Source organism: Colletotrichum higginsianum, chromosome 10 (assembly GCF_001672515.1).
Source record: "Colletotrichum higginsianum IMI 349063 chromosome 10, whole genome shotgun sequence".
Lineage (NCBI taxonomy): Eukaryota > Fungi > Ascomycota > Sordariomycetes > Glomerellales > Glomerellaceae > Colletotrichum > Colletotrichum higginsianum.
The window spans coordinates 245,720-262,306 of NC_030962.1; the positions used below are offsets into that span (position 1 = coordinate 245,720).

The following is a 16,587-nucleotide window of genomic DNA, read 5'->3' on the forward strand; positions in this document are numbered from 1 at the left end:
TTCACCCTCCTCCTCCTCATCCTCCCTCCTCCGCCCCTTATCTCATCTTCTTCCCTTCGTCCAACGTTTCTCTCGCGCGCAGTACCTACACTAAACCTGGGTTTTACTGTCATTGTCACCGGTATCCGTGGGGGCATACAACACACGCACACACACTGACCAACCAACCAAATTATCCAGCCCGGCGGCGCCAGATTGTCTCACCACCCCAGTCCACGTCCCACGTCCGTCCGCACCAAGCCTCGAGGCCTAAGAGAGGGGGCGTCTTTTGCGGGGTTCCTCCAACGAGCGAGCGAACGAGCGTCTTTGTACGCAACCTCGAACCTCCACCAACAAATCACGACCCTAGAACGACCGACCGACAGGCACTCCTTCTCGTCGTCGACCGTCTCGTCTCTCCTCTACCTACCTCGCTTGACACTCGACCTCTTCATTACTTACGCATCTTCTTCCTTTGCTTTACTGCTCACCGGAACTTCTTAGAGCGACCGACTCACCTCCCCTGGTCGTCGTCGTCGTCATTCTCGACACTTCCCGACTCCTCGTCGTCTCCTGAACCGACCGACCGGCCATATTCCCTCCAACCCACCGCCGATTCGTCCCCGTCGCGCATCCGGTCTAACTCCATCCTCAAAAATGTCGTGGAAGTTGACGAAGAAACTCAAGGAGACCCATCTGGGTCCCTTGGCCAACACCTTCTCCCGTTCGCCGTCGACGTCCACCATCACCGACAGCAGCGAAAAGGCCCAGCCCAACATCTCTGGCTCGGCATCACCCACCAACGAGGGAAACATTGGTACGCGAGCCCCAAGCTTCTGATCTCAACTCGACCCAATCCAACCCAACTTATCCAACTCCTTGCCCGCGCCCCTTTCCTATCTCGTTACTGCATCCATGAGGCGCGATGCACTCCATACTGACTGTGTTGCAGCTGCCTCTGAGGCCATGGCACAAGCACCAGTTGTCAACCCCCCGAAGCCCGGCATCCTCGTTGTCACCCTCCACGAGGGTCACGGCTTCTCCCTCCCCGAACAACACAGACAAGCCTTTGCTTCTTCACACCAAGGTTCGCTGTCCACCGGCGGCGCCCTCAGCGTCGCCGGCTCCGTCCGCCCTTCTTCCTCACAACGGGGCGCCGTCGGCTCCTTCATCAACGGTGCCGCCCGCCCCCAGACTTCCGGCGGCGGCTTCACCGGTATCCCCACCAACCATGGCCGTATCTCCGGAAAGTACATGCCCTACGCCCTGCTGGATTTCGACAAGATGCAGGTCTTTGTCAACTCGGTCGAAGGAACGCCAGAGAACCCTCTGTGGGCTGGAGGAAACACCCAGTACAAGTTCGACGTCTCTCGCGTGACGGAGCTCGTCATCCACCTCTACATGCGCAACCCCCTGGCCCCTCCCGGCTCCGGCCGCAGCCAAGACATCTTTCTCGGCGTCGCCCGCATCAACCCGCGCTTCGAGGAGAAGCACCAATTCGTTGAGGACCCCAAGGCAAACAAAAAGGACCGCGAGAAGGCCGCCGCCGAGTTCGCCAGTCGCGAGCGCGCCCTCGGCCACAGCGGAGTCGAATGGGTGGACGTGCAGTACGGCACTGGAAAGGTCAAAATCGGCGTCGAGTACGTCGAGAACCGCGCCGGCAAGCTCAAAATTGAGGACTTTGAGCTGCTCAAGGTCGTCGGCAAGGGCAGCTTCGGCAAGGTGATGCAGGTGCGCAAGAAGGACACGAACCGGATCTACGCGCTCAAGACGATCCGCAAGGCGCACATCATCTCGCGCTCCGAAGTCGCTCACACCCTCGCCGAGCGCTCCGTGCTGGCCCAGATCAACAACCCCTTCATCGTGCCCCTCAAGTTTACCTTCCAGTCGCCCGAGAAGCTCTACTTCGTGCTGGCCTTTGTCAACGGAGGCGAGCTGTTCCACCATCTCCAGAAGGAGCAGAGATTCGACGTTAACCGCTCCCGATTCTATACGGCCGAACTGCTGTGCGCACTCGAGTGCCTCCACGGCTTCAACGTCATCTACCGAGACCTCAAGCCCGAGAACATTCTTCTCGACTACCAGGGCCACATCGCCCTGTGCGACTTCGGCCTTTGCAAGCTGGACATGAAGGACGAGGACAGGACTAACACGTTCTGTGGTACGCCCGAATATCTCGCTCCCGAGCTGCTCATGGGCCAGGGCTACAACAAGACTGTCGATTGGTGGACGCTGGGTGTCCTGCTGTACGAGATGTTGACGGGTCTGCCGCCCTTCTACGACGAGAACACGAACGAGATGTACCGCAAGATCCTCTCGGAGCCGCTCCACTTCCCCGGCCACGACGTTGTCCCGCCGGCGGCCAAGGACCTCCTGACCAAGTTGCTCAACCGCGACCCCAAGGAGCGTCTCGGAGCCAACGGATCGGCCGAGATCAAGGCGCACCCCTTCTTCCATGCCATTGACTGGCGCAAGCTTCTGCAGCGCAAGTACGAGCCTGCATTCAAGCCCAATGTGGTGAGTATATATCCGCGCGCACAAATAAAAAAACGCAGAAGCAAAAAAGACTGTTATGATTTGTCACAATGTTTTGTTCGCTAACGTATCTGCGACTTAGGTGGACGCGCTCGACACGGCCAACTTCGACCCCGAGTTCACGTCAGAAGCCCCCCAGGACTCGTACGTGGAGGGACCGATGCTCTCGCAGACGATGCAGAACCAATTCCAGGGCTTCTCGTACAACCGTCCGATCGCGGGACTGGGCGACGCCGGTGGCAGTGTCAAGGACCCTTCCTTCGTGGGCAGCATCCAGGACCGATGAGGGGACTTTGAACAGGGTTTGCGGCTGGGTCGGCAGTTTTAGGCCGGCTCCCTTAGATAGCGAAGCATGAGATTTGTGTGCAAAGGGGCGAGGTGGACTTGGTGAATCAGGGTTCGCCTCGGGTTTTTTCTACAGCAAAGCGACTCGACACGGATCTTGAGGTCGCTCTCGGTGGAAACGCGCGCGCGCGCACGCGCGCAAAAGAAACAGCTTTGCGTCTTCCTTCGTCTTTGTACGGCGTTCTGGGACGGGCATGATGACGCCTTTGGGGAAAAGGAAATGTAGATAGGCACAAATCATTGAGCAGGCAAGACAGAGGAATTAGCTCAGCATTCGTCATGGGCATTCAACTGGTTTCAAGCGGATGTAGATGATGGTGTCGGTGATGACAACGGTGGATGATGGCAAGACCCGAGTGATGTGTTTGAAAGGGAATGGAGGAGCCGGGGCGGACGGGGACGGACGGACGGTGTCTCACAACGGACATCACATCGGATCTGCCGGGGCAGGCTGGGGCGGGACTTAGTAAGCGCGGGGATCCACCGGGTCGGGATGACCGGTTGATGGCGCCCACCTCGATGGAGTGTTGATGATGCCAGCTTCAGAAGAGGGAAAAGAAGGATGTTACGGTGCGTACGTCATGGTGATGTCCGCGGGAGCGAATGGCGCCAAAAGACGGTTGCTACCGGCAACGCTGGCTGCAAGACTGAAGACCTGCCGCATGGCACGGCGTTCGGACATGGGAGACCGAATTGCATCAAGGCAGACAGGCAAACTTGCATAGCCGGTGGCCGCGCCGCATTGAATTACCCCGACCGAAAGTCACGATGTAGGGGGCCGAGAAGAGGGAAAATTCGAGGTGTCCTCGAGGACGACCCCCCAAGGTGGGGGTCCAGCAGATGTGGACCGGGGGGGGGGGGGTCAAGTGACATTGTTAAGCCGCATCACGTAAGGGGAGAGAGGTTTCTCTAGGTTCCTGGAGGGGTGGTGAATCGGCCGTCGGATATAGCAGATAAAGGAAAAGACACGGGGGGACTGATACGGCTGCGATTTAGGATTTAAACAAGTAAAACAGGAAAAGAGGAAACAAGGCGATAGGGGATAGTGGGAGAGGAGTGAAGGTCTCCTCTCTCTAGCGATTGACCAGCGCATCCATGTCTGAGACGTGGGAAAGCTGGGAAGGGAGATGGAGCGAAGTGGGCGCTTGTACGGCGATTGGGACAAAATGGGGGGGCTTTCTCTGTTGGTGGGACGGATGGCGGGTTGAATGAACAGCTTAGGTACCCTCTTGGGTAGATGGGGTGGTTAGTTAGTGTAAAGCACCTCTCGGGGGTGTGAGTAGGTAGGTATGTCGAGGTGTCCGTGGATGACATGGAAGTGAGCACAAGATAACAAGATAGCAGAAATGACTGTATGGGAGGACGGGGTGATGCCGCGGAGAAAGAAAGGAAATATCACGACGGGCTGCGGTGGACGCATTTTTCCTAATCCCGTTTTTTTATTTTATTTTAGCTATTTGCTCAAGGTGAGGGATTATAAGGGAAGAAGAAGCGATGAATGGGCGCAAGGCCGAAGACGGCTATCATCGTGAATTAGGTAAGCCCCTGTCTCTGCTCTGGGTGTGTCGTGGCTGGCTGTCAGTCAGGTCCCAGGAGGTAGAGCGGGCGGGGGGGGGTGTGGACGGACCGGGCGGGAGTGGGAGTGGAGGGGCGACGATGACGGAGAAACTTGGGCGAGCTTCTCTTCTCTCACTCACTTCTTGTCTTAGGCAGGTAGGTACGGTACTGTGCTGTACTCTTACTCACCCACTCACGATTCACTCAAGTCATTTGGTGGTCCATTGCTCAACAGAGGCGGATCCAAGTCCCCCAGCCCACTCACTCCTCACTCCTCACTGCTCACTCACCTCAGTCAGCCAAAAGGTAAAGTATCGTCTTGCTTCTAAAGTACCACCCTCCCCCACGTCATTTCCGTTCTGCGTCCTCCTCGACTCTCCTCCTCTTCCTTCTTCCATCTCCCTCATTGATACCCCCCCCCCCCCCCCCCCCCCCCCCTCCTCTTCAGCTTCAGCTTCAGCTTCACCTCACACACAACACAAACTCACCGCATCTCACCCCCTCCAAGCAGCTGTTCTTACTGAGACCCGAGCTCGTCCCAGGTTAGTGCTTCTCTGCCCCGCGTTCCAGCAATGTTTTTTGTAGCCAGTGCCTGCTGCGCAGTTGCCCCCCAATTACCCCTCCACGCACCTCCCACCCAACACCGTGATTGGCTGCTTTCGGAGCTCTGCACGCCGCTTCCATCTCATCCCACTTTCTCCCACCTCCACCACCACCGCCATCACCACAACCACAACACCGCGAACATCTTTTTGCTTCTACCCTCTCCTTCTACTTTCACTGCCTTGGTCAGTCCACGATCACACAGACGCCGTATACATCTTTTCTACCCCCTTCCAACCCCCTCAACATATCGTTTCTGTACGATCCTGCCTCTCGGCCACTCCAAGACCGAGAGCATCATCACTATCGACACCATCACCATCTCCACCACCGCTTCCTGCAACCGCTCAGAGAGAATCGTTAGGCTAACCTCGACCTCTCCCTCCAAAGATTGCCATCTTCCCCCGTCAACACAACAGCCTAGCAACACCCCGACCCTCCTCCCCGACCGCCCAAGATGCCTCAAGCTTCCAGCCTCCCCGCCTGGGCCGAGCTCCAGGCTCACCGCGACAACGTCGGCAAGAACTTCGTCCTCAAGGAGGCCTTTGCCAACGACACGGACCGCTTCGCCAAGTTCTCCCGCACCTTCAAGAACGCCGCCTCGGGCACCGACATCCTCTTCGACTTCTCAAAGAACTTCCTGACCGATGAGACCCTCGACCTGCTCGTCAAGCTCGCCGAGCAGGCCGGCCTCGAGAAGAAGCGCGACGCCATGTTCGCTGGTGAGAAGATTAACTTCACCGAGCAGCGCGCCGTCTTCCACACCGCCCTCCGCAACGTCGGCGACTGGGAGATGAAGGTCGACGGTGTCGACGTCATGTCCAACAAGGGCGGCGTCCGCGACGTCCTCGAGCACATGAAGGAGTTCTCCGAGCAGGTCCGCTCCGGCGAGTGGAAGGGCTACACCGGCAAGAAGCTGACCACCATTGTCAACGTCGGCATCGGAGGTTCCGACCTGTAAGCTGTCGCCCCTGCACCCGTTGTCACAACGCTTAGGACAATCCTCTAACACCTCCCAGCGGCCCCGTCATGGTCACCGAGGCCCTCAAGCACTACGGTGCCAAGGACCAGACCCTGCACTTCGTCTCCAACATTGACGGCACCCACATGGCCGAGGCCCTCGCCAACTCGGACCCCGAGACCACCCTCTTCCTCATCGCCTCCAAGACCTTCACCACCGCCGAGACCACCACCAACGCCAACACGGCCAAGTCGTGGTTCCTCGAGAAGACGGACGGCAAGGGCGACATCGCCAAGCACTTCGTCGCCCTGTCCACCAACGAGGAGGAGGTCACAAAGTTCGGCATCGACGCCAAGAACATGTTCGGCTTCGAGAGCTGGGTCGGCGGCCGCTACTCCGTCTGGAGCGCCATCGGCCTCAGCGTCGCCATCTACGTCGGCTACGACAACTTCCACAAGTTCCTCGCCGGCGCCCACGAGATGGACAAGCACTTCCGCGAGACCCCGCTCAAGGAGAACATCCCCGTCCTCGGCGGTCTCCTCAGCGTCTGGTACTCGGACTTTTTCCAGGCTCAGACTCACCTCGTCGCACCGTACGTCTTCCGCGACCCCCCCCCCCCCCCCCCCCCCAACTCCAGACAAAATGTGAGAGCTAACGAACCCGCGAAACAGCTTCGACCAGTACCTCCACCGCTTCCCCGCCTACCTGCAGCAGCTGTCCATGGAGTCCAACGGCAAGACCATCACCTCGGACGGAACCCCCGCAAAGTACACCACCGGTAAGTTAAAACCCAGCCGACCCGCTCACGTGCGAACATGACGACCAAGGTGGCGGCGAGACTAACACGACCCGACCTGCACAGGCCCCATCCTCTTCGGCGAGCCCTGCACCAACGCCCAGCACTCCTTCTTCCAGCTCGTCCACCAGGGCACCAAGCTCATCCCCGCCGACTTCATCCTTGCCGCCAAGAGCCACAACCCCATTGGCGACGGCGTCCACCAGAAGATGCTGGCCTCCAACTACTTTGCCCAGGCTGAGGCTCTGATGGTCGGCAAGACGGCCGAGCAGGTCCGCGCCGAGGGTGCCCCCGAGGAGCTCGTCCCCCACAAGATCTTCCTGGGCAACCGCCCTACCACCAGCATCCTGGTCGGTGGTCACATCGGCCCCGCTGAGCTTGGCGCCCTGATTGTCTACTACGAGCACCTTACCTTCACCGAGGCCGCCGTCTGGGACATCAACGCCTTTGACCAGTGGGGTGTCGAGCTGGGCAAGGTTCTTGCCAAGAAGATTCTCAAGTACGTCCCCCATGCCATTCTCTTTTTTTTTTCTCCGCGCAACAAGCCATGTGCTGACTGATTTTGTAGGGAGCTCGATGAGGCGGGCAACGGCGAAGGCCACGACGTTTCCACTGGCGGCCTGATTGGCGCCTTCAAGAAGTACTCCAACTTGTAATGACTAATGTGCGCTGCGTTGTTCTTTTTGGTAGTTTCAAAAATTGGAAAGAGAGGGTAGGGTGTCAAGACACATCCATGTTGCAATGAAGCCAGCAGTCGAGATGAAATGAGAGACAAATGAACCATGTTTGAGTCTAGATCCATGTCTGAGCTGTGATACCTTTGTGTGTGATGATGCAGTATCCTTGTCAAGTCCCTCTGTGTCCTTGGACTCTCAAGAATGGCCTCCACCCAGTGACCTGCTCAAATAAGGCTTCTATAGGGAGTGCTTCTCGTGTAAAAGAACAACATGCCTATTCTATTTATACCTCTTTATACCCTCCCTTTGTATGTAAAGTGAAAACAGCTCTTGGATTCCAGCTGGTAGGTTATAGTAAGTACCTAAGTAAGAGTGGATAGAGGAGGACAAAGTCAGGCGGTTCTCTTAATCTCTCTCTCTCTCTCTCTCTCTCTCTCTCTCTATTGTACTGTCTATTGCGCCTAGCCTTAATGACTTGAAAGATCCCTCGTCCTGCGCGTCTGTCGGGCCAAGGTGATGGATGGATGAGACTGAAAACTGACACGACCTGCTGCGTTCAAGGTCCATGGAGTTGTTCTCTCTTACGCCCTCTTGCTGGAAATTCTGCCTTCCGAGCACAGCGTCTGCCGTCCCAAGTCCAAGGCCCAAGGCAATGTTGCTGAGCTCTTGTCTCGGGAAAAGCTCTTTTCCTACGAAACAGAGGTCCTGAAGCCCCTGGCAACTGACAGTCGGTGGGAAGAGGCACTGCACTGACTTGCTCTGGATCACAGACGGGGATCCCTAGAACGCGTTCCTTTTTCCTACTCTCCTCCCGCTGGGACGTTGCCATGCTTGCAACCCGTGTTGTCTAGCCCCAAGGCCTTGGGCTATCGGGGCTCTGTCGTAGAGGGTCTCTTGCTAGAGAGGAGTTTCTGGAGGGTGTCTCGGGCCAAAGCGATTCCCCCTCTCCCACCATCCAACAGGCTCGGCTTTTCTCTCACAATACCATTTAGATTAATGAACTCTTGCTAGAGGTGCTAGCAGCAAGCTTTACTTCAAGTCTTGGCTGCTAACTGAGCTTGGAGATGTTTTGTCTTCCGCGCACCAAAAAATAAAACTTCATGCAGCCTGTGTGCAGTGGGCCGATTTGTAGACTCAAAACCGGGCCGTCCTTGGCCGCCTTCAACTGTCACGGCAAGATTACGCAAAATAGCCCTGTCCCACGGTCGATGTGTTTCAAAATACCTACATCGGGCGCCGGTCAAGCTCTAGAAGGGGGCTAGCTACCATGATAGAGGAGGCGGGCGGGCACTCTGGGCCTCGGGGCTGCAAAAGGCTCATCACACCGTACCCTCATCGATCAAGACCGCTAGCAAGTCCCTTCATATCTTCGTTGGCTCCAGCGTGTGTGTACTCTCTGCAAAGTCTCACCGGGACGTAGGCTCGATTAGCCAAACCCCGCCCTTGTAAAGCTCAAGGAGGAAACCAACAGCTTCAGCAGTCCAGGGAGGGAAAGCAAGGCTTTGGCTCTCACAGACCACTCTGGCTTCATGCTCCGCCCAGCTCAGCCGGGGGGGGGGCTTCTCTCTTTTCATTGCGCGGGAACTCGAGGGGGGGCAGGACAGAAATGCGAGCACAGCTGCAACCCCAGAGCCAAGGGAAGACATCCCAGTGAGAACGTGGGCTAGAAAATAGCGGTGCCGTCTGTCCTTTCGTAGGCCGTGCCTCAAGTGCCACGGGTCTTGATACTTTGCAGAAACCAGACGCATGAGACTGTCGATATCACGGCGAGCTGGAGGCGACGACAACGACGATGTGGTGCAACAGCATGTCGAATCTAAGAGATAATGAACAGAATAGAAACGAGCCAACCAACTAAAGTCGAATTCCCCCAAGTTGAATGAAACGTGTAAACGCCTGGGGGCTAGCCTTCCTGAGATATTGAACCGAGTCTCGGCATGCTCCTAGAGAGAGAAGATGTCCCCATCACAGTCTTGGGGAGGGCGGGGGGAGCACTTAAAGGCTTCTTCTTGGAACAGAAAATCGCTCGGAATGGGCGCAAGGAGAGAGGAACGCGGGCGAAATGTGGGCTCGCATGGCCACGAAGGGCGGCATGTCAGGAGCATCAAGACTTTGTCTGCAGTCGGGAGTGCCCTCCAGAATTCTTTCACATGCCCACGGGATCTTCAGGGAATGACCCCAACACGGGCGTCTGGAGACGGCTGGCGATGAGGCGTAACAAGCATCACACGATGAGGCGAGGTGATCGATCGTCAAGAGTCTCCAACTGCGATACGCAGCCAAGGCGGTCCATCCTGAGATTCAAGAGTCTCGAACCTCTCCTCCTCTTCATCCACCTCGTCCGACGAGGTCCCCCATGTAGGCCTTCCCCTCGGGCGATGGAGATCTATCCTCCTCCCTCTTTTCTCCATCTAGTGTTGATCGGCGGTCTGTACGCGGTACGCGGTACACAGGACTCTTCTGCCCTCGAGCTTCCTGTGATGGATGCCCAAACGCCGGGGTTTCTCTAGTTCCGAGAAGATCCATGTTTGCTGCAGCAGAGCCGACCTGACTCCACGTCCGAGGCTCCACGAATAGGGTGTGTCTCTCGAGCAGAAACGAGAACAAGAACCACCAACCCGCAAAAGCCCCATCAAAAACACCGCTTGTTCTCGCTCCACGAAAAGCGTCGACACATGCGTCCTTGCGGATCATCAACACCCCTTCAAGGCCGTGCTCGAGCTCGTGCTCCGCTGTTTTGGTCTGGGGGAGCACCGCTGGCCGTTCGTTCCCATAGGCGCCGTTGTGGAGATAAAGATGGAGAGCGTGCTTCATTCGACTTCAGACGTGGTGGCCTTGTGGCTGCTGCCCAAATGGCAAAGGGGCGGTGCGGAGGAGCGCATCCATCTCGGCGCATTGCTCTGACTAGTGTAGAGACTGACCTCGCTCAGTCGGCGAAAAGGGCCGCGTTTGCCTTCTCTGGTGCCGTGGTACTTTGTTGAACCCGGTATTGATCGACAAGAACATGCGCCCATTCGTAACCCGCCACCAGCCGCGCCGTCTGTGGCCCAAGCCGACGGTGACAAACCGTCAAGCGACAATGGCCAAAGAAGGGGATGAGGGATGAGGAATCAGGAATCATCCCCTCGGACAAACTGCACCTGCATCGATGTGAGCCGTAGTATCCGTCCGTCTCCTGGCCATTCACCACCTCGACGCCGTGATCCCCGCGGGTGCCGTGCCGCCAAGGGCGTCGTGCTGTGCCGCCTAGCCGACCGCCGATGGCCGGCCGTCGCCTGTCCCGCCATGCGGGATTACGAAAGCCAAGTGGCCGCTGAGGGTTTCTTTGTCTAAATTTCCCCCTTCTTTTGTTTGGTTGAGAGAGAAAAAGAAGAAAGCGCGCAAGGCGCGGTTTAACCCTCACTCACCGTGACACACAAGCGGGGAAAAGGACCAGCCGCAAGGGACAATATCCAAAATGTCGAAGCTGCTCGATGAGGTGAGCGTCTGCGTTGCTAGGCAGACCATTCTCATCGAGTCACGGGATTTGTCGGACCCGGATGGGCCATCTTTGTGGCATTGGGAACCCATATTCCAAATGCCACAAGACCCGACCGAGGACAGTTCGATTCAAAGAGACGTCGAGCAGCCAAATGCGGCACTGGACGAGGCAGCTGGATTGATCAAGTGAGAAACAAGAGCGACAACACAGCCATTACTTCTTTGTGTGCATCGGAGAAACTCGGCCCCACTTGTCGATAGCGACACGGCGCAGCCCGGACGAGGGTGTGCCCGTCCATTTTCATTCATGTGCATGTGGCCGACGAACCCTCTCCCTCCCCCCCAACAGAGAGAGCCAACATCCCAAGGATCGACCAAGTAGGTGCCGCCCATGGGGGGGTGGATAGGGGCTTTGAAGTGGGAGGGAGAGAGTCGCCGAGTCAGTTTATTGGGTACTTGTATGTGGTGGTTGTAAGCAAACATAGTACGGGGTATACAGGTAGGCGTGCATGGCGTTAAATCGGCGAAAAGGCGAGTGAGGCCGCCCAAGTTGGCCAACCGAGGGGAGGGGAGGGTGAACTGTAAGATGTTTGCAGATCGATAGTTTCTCTGCCGCATAACCTCTCGTAGCCCCGAAGACGAGGCATTTCTGACACCGGGCCGTCCTCGCGAACCTTGCGAACCCAAGGTTGCTCTCTCGGAGCCAGAAAACCAGGCGCCGAGCGAAATAGCCGGATGCTCGTTCATGCCCGCAACCTTGTGAGCCTCCAACGGCATGGCGACGGTAGATTTAATGAACAAACGCAAGCCTGCTGCGAAGTGGCAAACTGTAAGAACGCCAGGTGAGAAGTGAGACACAACTTCGTGGCCATGCAGGTGGGATAGCATGGGATCTATCCAACCACTCATCCGCCGGCCTGATCTTTCATCACGAGTGATGAAGATAATCCAGAGGGAGGAAAGACGACCACGTAGAGGCATGTGCCCAACCGCCGCTGGAACCGCCGCTGGAACCGCCGCTGGAACCACCCATCATGGCTTCGACTGTTGTCGGCACCTCACGTGAAACCCGCCGTCCTCGTCCAGCACGACCTTCTGTAGATCCATCACCAACTTTGGGATCATCTGGGGTTACCCACTAGTGGGCTGTCAGCGACTCAAGCATTGCTATGACCACCGTTTATCTTGTGGGATAGACGCGGCAGCCGGCCGAGAGAAAGGCACATGCAACGACGGGAGCTTGGTTCAAGAGAGGCAGTCCCTCCTGAATATCCATCTCCGTTGCGTCGAGGCCCGATGATCCATCTGGTGCCCATCTTTCCGAGGGTTTGGCAGCCGTAGGCCGTCGGGGATGTGCGGGGCAGCAAGTTGCTTGCGTCGCCGCATGCTCGTGGAAACACGTCTGTGAAATGTCGTCAGGTCTGGAACCCTAACGACGTTGCTGGCTGGCCCCAAGTGTTGTACGCCGTCGAAACAAGAGACTCACGATGGTCGAAAAAGCACCTTACATCGTACTTGACTGCGAACAGAATGCAATGACGTGCTCTCTGGCCGAACTTGATGTGACTAAACCTTCGAGTCCCCCCCAATCTGCCGCAGTCGAACGACGTCGTGGCAATGACGGGTCCATTGAGTTTTTGGCAAACTTTCAACTGGGCGGATCGTGAGCGTCAAGGCGCCAGCTGCAACGGGCAGGCTATACCAGGCGGGGCCGGCCTGGGAGAGAGGTTAAACCCACACCCTGAGGGCTCGTTATCGGATGTACTCGCGACTCCGAAGAGGCTAAGAGGACCCTTGGTGCCTTGGGATTCCCTGTTGCAGAATGGCGGGCCACAAAATCGACCAATAACGCCTCACGATGGTCGCCTCAGATTAAAGGGTCCGCGGGGCTCGACAAGGCTTGAGGGAGGGTGGATGCATGAAAAGGAGCGGCCATGACGTATGCCAAGATTTGGAGACGCGAGACGGAGGAATAACATCGTATGCGCGGTGCTGAGTCCGCTCTGGTCCTGGTCCTGGTCCTGACTCTCTGGGCTCAAATCAGACCGCAGAGAAGTGCCTGCAGGGCCGAGCCAGGAAGTGGTTTTCTCACCCCTAGAGATGCATACAGGTGTGTAGAGAAACCCCCCTTGCGGCGGAGTCTGGAACGGGGTGTCCATTGGTTAGCTAGATGTCTTTGTGTGAGTGAGTACAGTACCGATATCTTACAGTTACGTCCTGTTGAGTGGTGAGTGTGAAATGACTGGGATGCCGCCCTGTCTCCGCCCGATGAGCCACTGGCGTCTTCATGTGCGTGTGCCGCGGTGTTTGGGCAGGGACTGAGGCGCCCGAGGCGCCGAGCCAGGCTACTGTCAAGAACAACAAGCGCTATTAGATGGCGGTGCCCCAGAACGCGGCCATGTTGACTCCCGTTAGTGTAATAACGTATGACGGACGAGTGGCTGGCCCATTTCGAAGACGGTAGGGAAGTGTTAGCCCAGACAGTCGCGCCCCAGTTCACAGCTGGCATGGTACGCGATGACGGGATCGTGCCGCTCGTAGTCTGCAACGTGAGGGCTTGCATGTGTCATCGTGAAAGGCCGGCTCGACGAGGGGGAGCGGTGGGCTTGCTGTAGTCCTGTCTCGCCTGTGTTGACGGGCGGCTGGCTGGTGAGAGATTGGCACGGCGAAGGCATCGCGACGTCATTCCGTCCCTTCATGTGCCTACGAGTTGCAGTTGCAGTTGCAGATGCAGTGCAGAACAATGCAATGCCAATGCAGCCCAACCAACGCAGAGCACGCCTTCAGATGAGTGAGAGTCCGAGCCGCAGGCTTCTGTGGCCGTTGCCGTGGCCGGTGAGGCTATCTTGGTTGAGGCGGTAACCCCCAACTCTGATCGGCGCGGGGGAGCTGCCCGACATGGCAATGACGATGACGATCGACGACCGATGTCATCGGAGACCATCGCACAGGGGAGGCAGGGGGCAGGCGCACTCTGTGACAAGAATCAGAAACTCTATGACCCCTCGCGATGGTGGTGGTGGGTGTTGGTGGTTGGTGGTTGGTGGTTGTTCGTTTGGTCTGTTGGCGAACGGCATTTTGACACAACCTCAGCCTCCGGGTTGCGATGACGACGGTGTGCCTCTCGTCCGTGTCTGTGTTTGGCTTCATGACTCCCAATTATTCATCCCGACTTGCTGCTGCTGGGTTGATAGATGACCATAGGCGCCACGGGGAGGTGGCAGCCATCGTGCAGGCGGGCGTGTTCGGGGACATTGACTCTGATGTCGCATCGAGCAGCTCAAGCCCGAGCCCGTGTCCGAGCGCACTAGCGGCCGGGCGGGAGCGAAGCAGCATAGGAAGACAAGGCAGACAAGGCAGGCAGACAGGCAATGATGGCGGCCATGGTGTCCTTCATTTCCGCCGTTGAAGTCAAAGAGGGTTCAGGTGCCAAGCCAGAAGTTTACTGGTAACGATGGCCATATACGATGTACACAGTAACGATGCCGGTGTCGTTGCGAGTGGAAGAAACCAAAACCAAACGCAAGCCACGGCATCTTACCCGCATGGACAAGCCTGACTTACCTTGTCATGAAACTGATGCGGCTTGGTTCAGAGCCTGGGGCTGGTCAAACGTATCACCACAGCGCTGGGACTGGTGTAGTGGTGTGGTGGTGCCTTTGTGGCTGGTCCCGTCGGGAAGCCAAAAGTCTGTAACGATGACAGCCAAGTGTGTATCAAGTCGCGGGTACAACATCCAAGTCCTGGCTACTCGGCGAGGGGAAGGCGACAGTATGAGGTGCTGAGGCGTTGGGGTTGGCGTTGGGAGGGGGCCGTCTCGGCATCATGTCGTTGGCAGTCGGCCATGTCCAGGCAGAAACACACACAGTTGATGCTGTCATGGAATGAAAGGGTGCTTGTCGGCTTACAGCAGGCAGGGTTGAATCTTAGGTGATACCGTAGCGCGGGGCATGGCAAATGCTGAGATGTGATGTGATGTCAAGTGGTCCAACGGATGGCAGTGGTGGCCGAAAATGCGTACATGTATTGCGGATGGATGGAATCCGTCAGTTGACCGGACGGCGGTGTATAGTCCGGTGGTGGCCCGGAGGAGGAAAGAGGAGGAAGCCAGCCGCCTTCGTTGGACGGACAGGAGGAGCGGGGGAGATACGGGCCACACTTGCCGCAACCACGAGAGGAACCGCCGCAGATGGAAGGTTCGGGTGCGCCGTGCTTTCCTCGACAAAAGACAAGACGGATAAAGCAAGCAGTCTGTTCCACAAGCGAGATGCATGTATCTGTATACAGTACGTCGAGGAAAGAAGGGAGGAAGCTACAGTAGGTAGGTACCCAAATGGTTGGTCGCGACACTGCATATAAGTGGAACATAGTGGGGGCCTCGAGCAGGAGCGGGCAAACGGAAGGACACTGAATGGCAGGGACGGGGAAGGTACGGCGGCACGGCGATACGTGTACCTGTACTCTGTACTGATACTCTGCAACTGAGTGGGCAGGTACGGAGTGAGGATACGGAGTACCTGTATGGCAACGGGCAGAGAGGGACAGGTAACTTTGGAAGGAACATGGCGAAAGACCGTTCGAGGCGCTTCTTTCCCCGACTGACTGTCGATGATTCGTCGATCTGTGTAGTGTTCCGACCTCCACCCAGGAGAAAAGGTACTCCATACGGACCCAATGTCGGCCGTCTTTGCCTCCCACATGAACTTGGATACCTGGACGACACCACTTCTTCGTGGTTATGCCACCCAAACGGATGGCATGGAGGAGAAACGGACCCCCGAGGCCCGTTTTCTTTGGGGCGCATTGCCTCTCACCTGCCCCCACTGAAGAAACACTTCGCTGGGTCTGGTGGAGGTACTTCCCGCCCTCCAGAGCGTGGAGAAGTACAAGTTCCAGCATCTTCCAGAGGTCTTTCCTCCCAACCCGACCCAGAATAGGTGGCCACGGCCACCCAAAAGAAAGACATCATCGTGAACTGTCATTTTGGGGTGACACGCATAACATACCTGTGGCATCACTATTACCAACAACAGCGGTCCCATGAGCTCGGTTGAGCCCACCCGAGTCGCCGATGATTCAACCTTTTGTCGGTTGGGCTAACAAAGTAAACGGAAAATACAGGTATCCATCGACAGGAGGCAGGACGGAGGCAAGACGAGGGGCACGCTACGATGTACAGCACGGACACAGAGTATTCGTACGAATACAGACCAATACAGCAATACATACACAGAAGCCCCCGTATGATCCCGCAACGCAACTTCACAGCTGAGGGCACATGCAGCCGCCCAGCCATTCGACGGCGAATCAGGTCCCATCTCTCATCTCTCGCCAAATCGAGGCTCGCGTTCGGAAAACGAGGGCAGTATCTCACTTGGCTTTGTCTTGTCCGGTCTTGACTTGTCGACGGATGGGGGAGAGTGAGAGGGGGGCTTGCACCCTTCCTGCAGGTGTTCGTCGGCAAACAGGGCCTCCCCAACCAGAGAAGACGAAAAGACAGGAGGGGAAAGACGCACCCAACGACGTCGTGTCGTGTCGTGTCCTGCCTCCGCTGACCGTCCCGCTTTCTGTTTGTCCTATTCCGCAACCTGCATAATCAACCTGGCTTCGGCGAATCAATCAGTTCTTTGTCGCGGGGTTTCTCATAACTGAGA

The 16,587-nt window shown here is 57.1% G+C and overlaps 4 protein-coding genes across 4 annotated transcripts; 3 read left to right on the plus strand and 1 right to left on the minus strand.

The window, feature by feature from the left end:
- Window positions 1-636: 636 nt before the first annotated feature.
- CH63R_13523 (Serine threonine-protein kinase gad8) lies at window positions 637-2,800 on the plus strand (the record flags this gene model as incomplete). The annotated part of the gene is made up of 3 exons (XM_018308497.1): window positions 637-796; window positions 932-2,496; window positions 2,597-2,800. 3 exons carry the CDS (start codon window positions 637-639, stop codon window positions 2,798-2,800), a joined length of 1,929 nt encoding a protein of 642 aa, XP_018150815.1.
- Window positions 2,801-5,476: 2,676 nt separating this feature from the next.
- CH63R_13524 (Glucose-6-phosphate isomerase) lies at window positions 5,477-7,432 on the plus strand (the record flags this gene model as incomplete). The annotated part of the gene is made up of 5 exons (XM_018308498.1): window positions 5,477-5,976; window positions 6,039-6,572; window positions 6,652-6,758; window positions 6,843-7,275; window positions 7,345-7,432. 5 exons carry the CDS (start codon window positions 5,477-5,479, stop codon window positions 7,430-7,432), a joined length of 1,662 nt encoding a protein of 553 aa, XP_018150816.1.
- A 2,349-nt stretch (window positions 7,433-9,781) lies between these two features.
- On the minus strand, window positions 9,782-10,267 carry CH63R_13525 (uncharacterized protein; the record flags this gene model as incomplete). Its single annotated transcript, XM_018308499.1, has 1 exon — window positions 9,782-10,267. One exon carries the CDS (start codon window positions 10,265-10,267, stop codon window positions 9,782-9,784), a length of 486 nt encoding a protein of 161 aa, XP_018150817.1.
- Window positions 10,268-10,910: 643 nt separating this feature from the next.
- Window positions 10,911-11,123, plus strand: CH63R_13526 (uncharacterized protein; the record flags this gene model as incomplete). Its single annotated transcript, XM_018308500.1, has 1 exon — window positions 10,911-11,123. The coding sequence occupies one exon, from the start codon at window positions 10,911-10,913 to the stop codon at window positions 11,121-11,123; it is 213 nt and encodes a 70-aa protein (XP_018150818.1).
- Window positions 11,124-16,587: the final 5,464 nt, after the last annotated feature.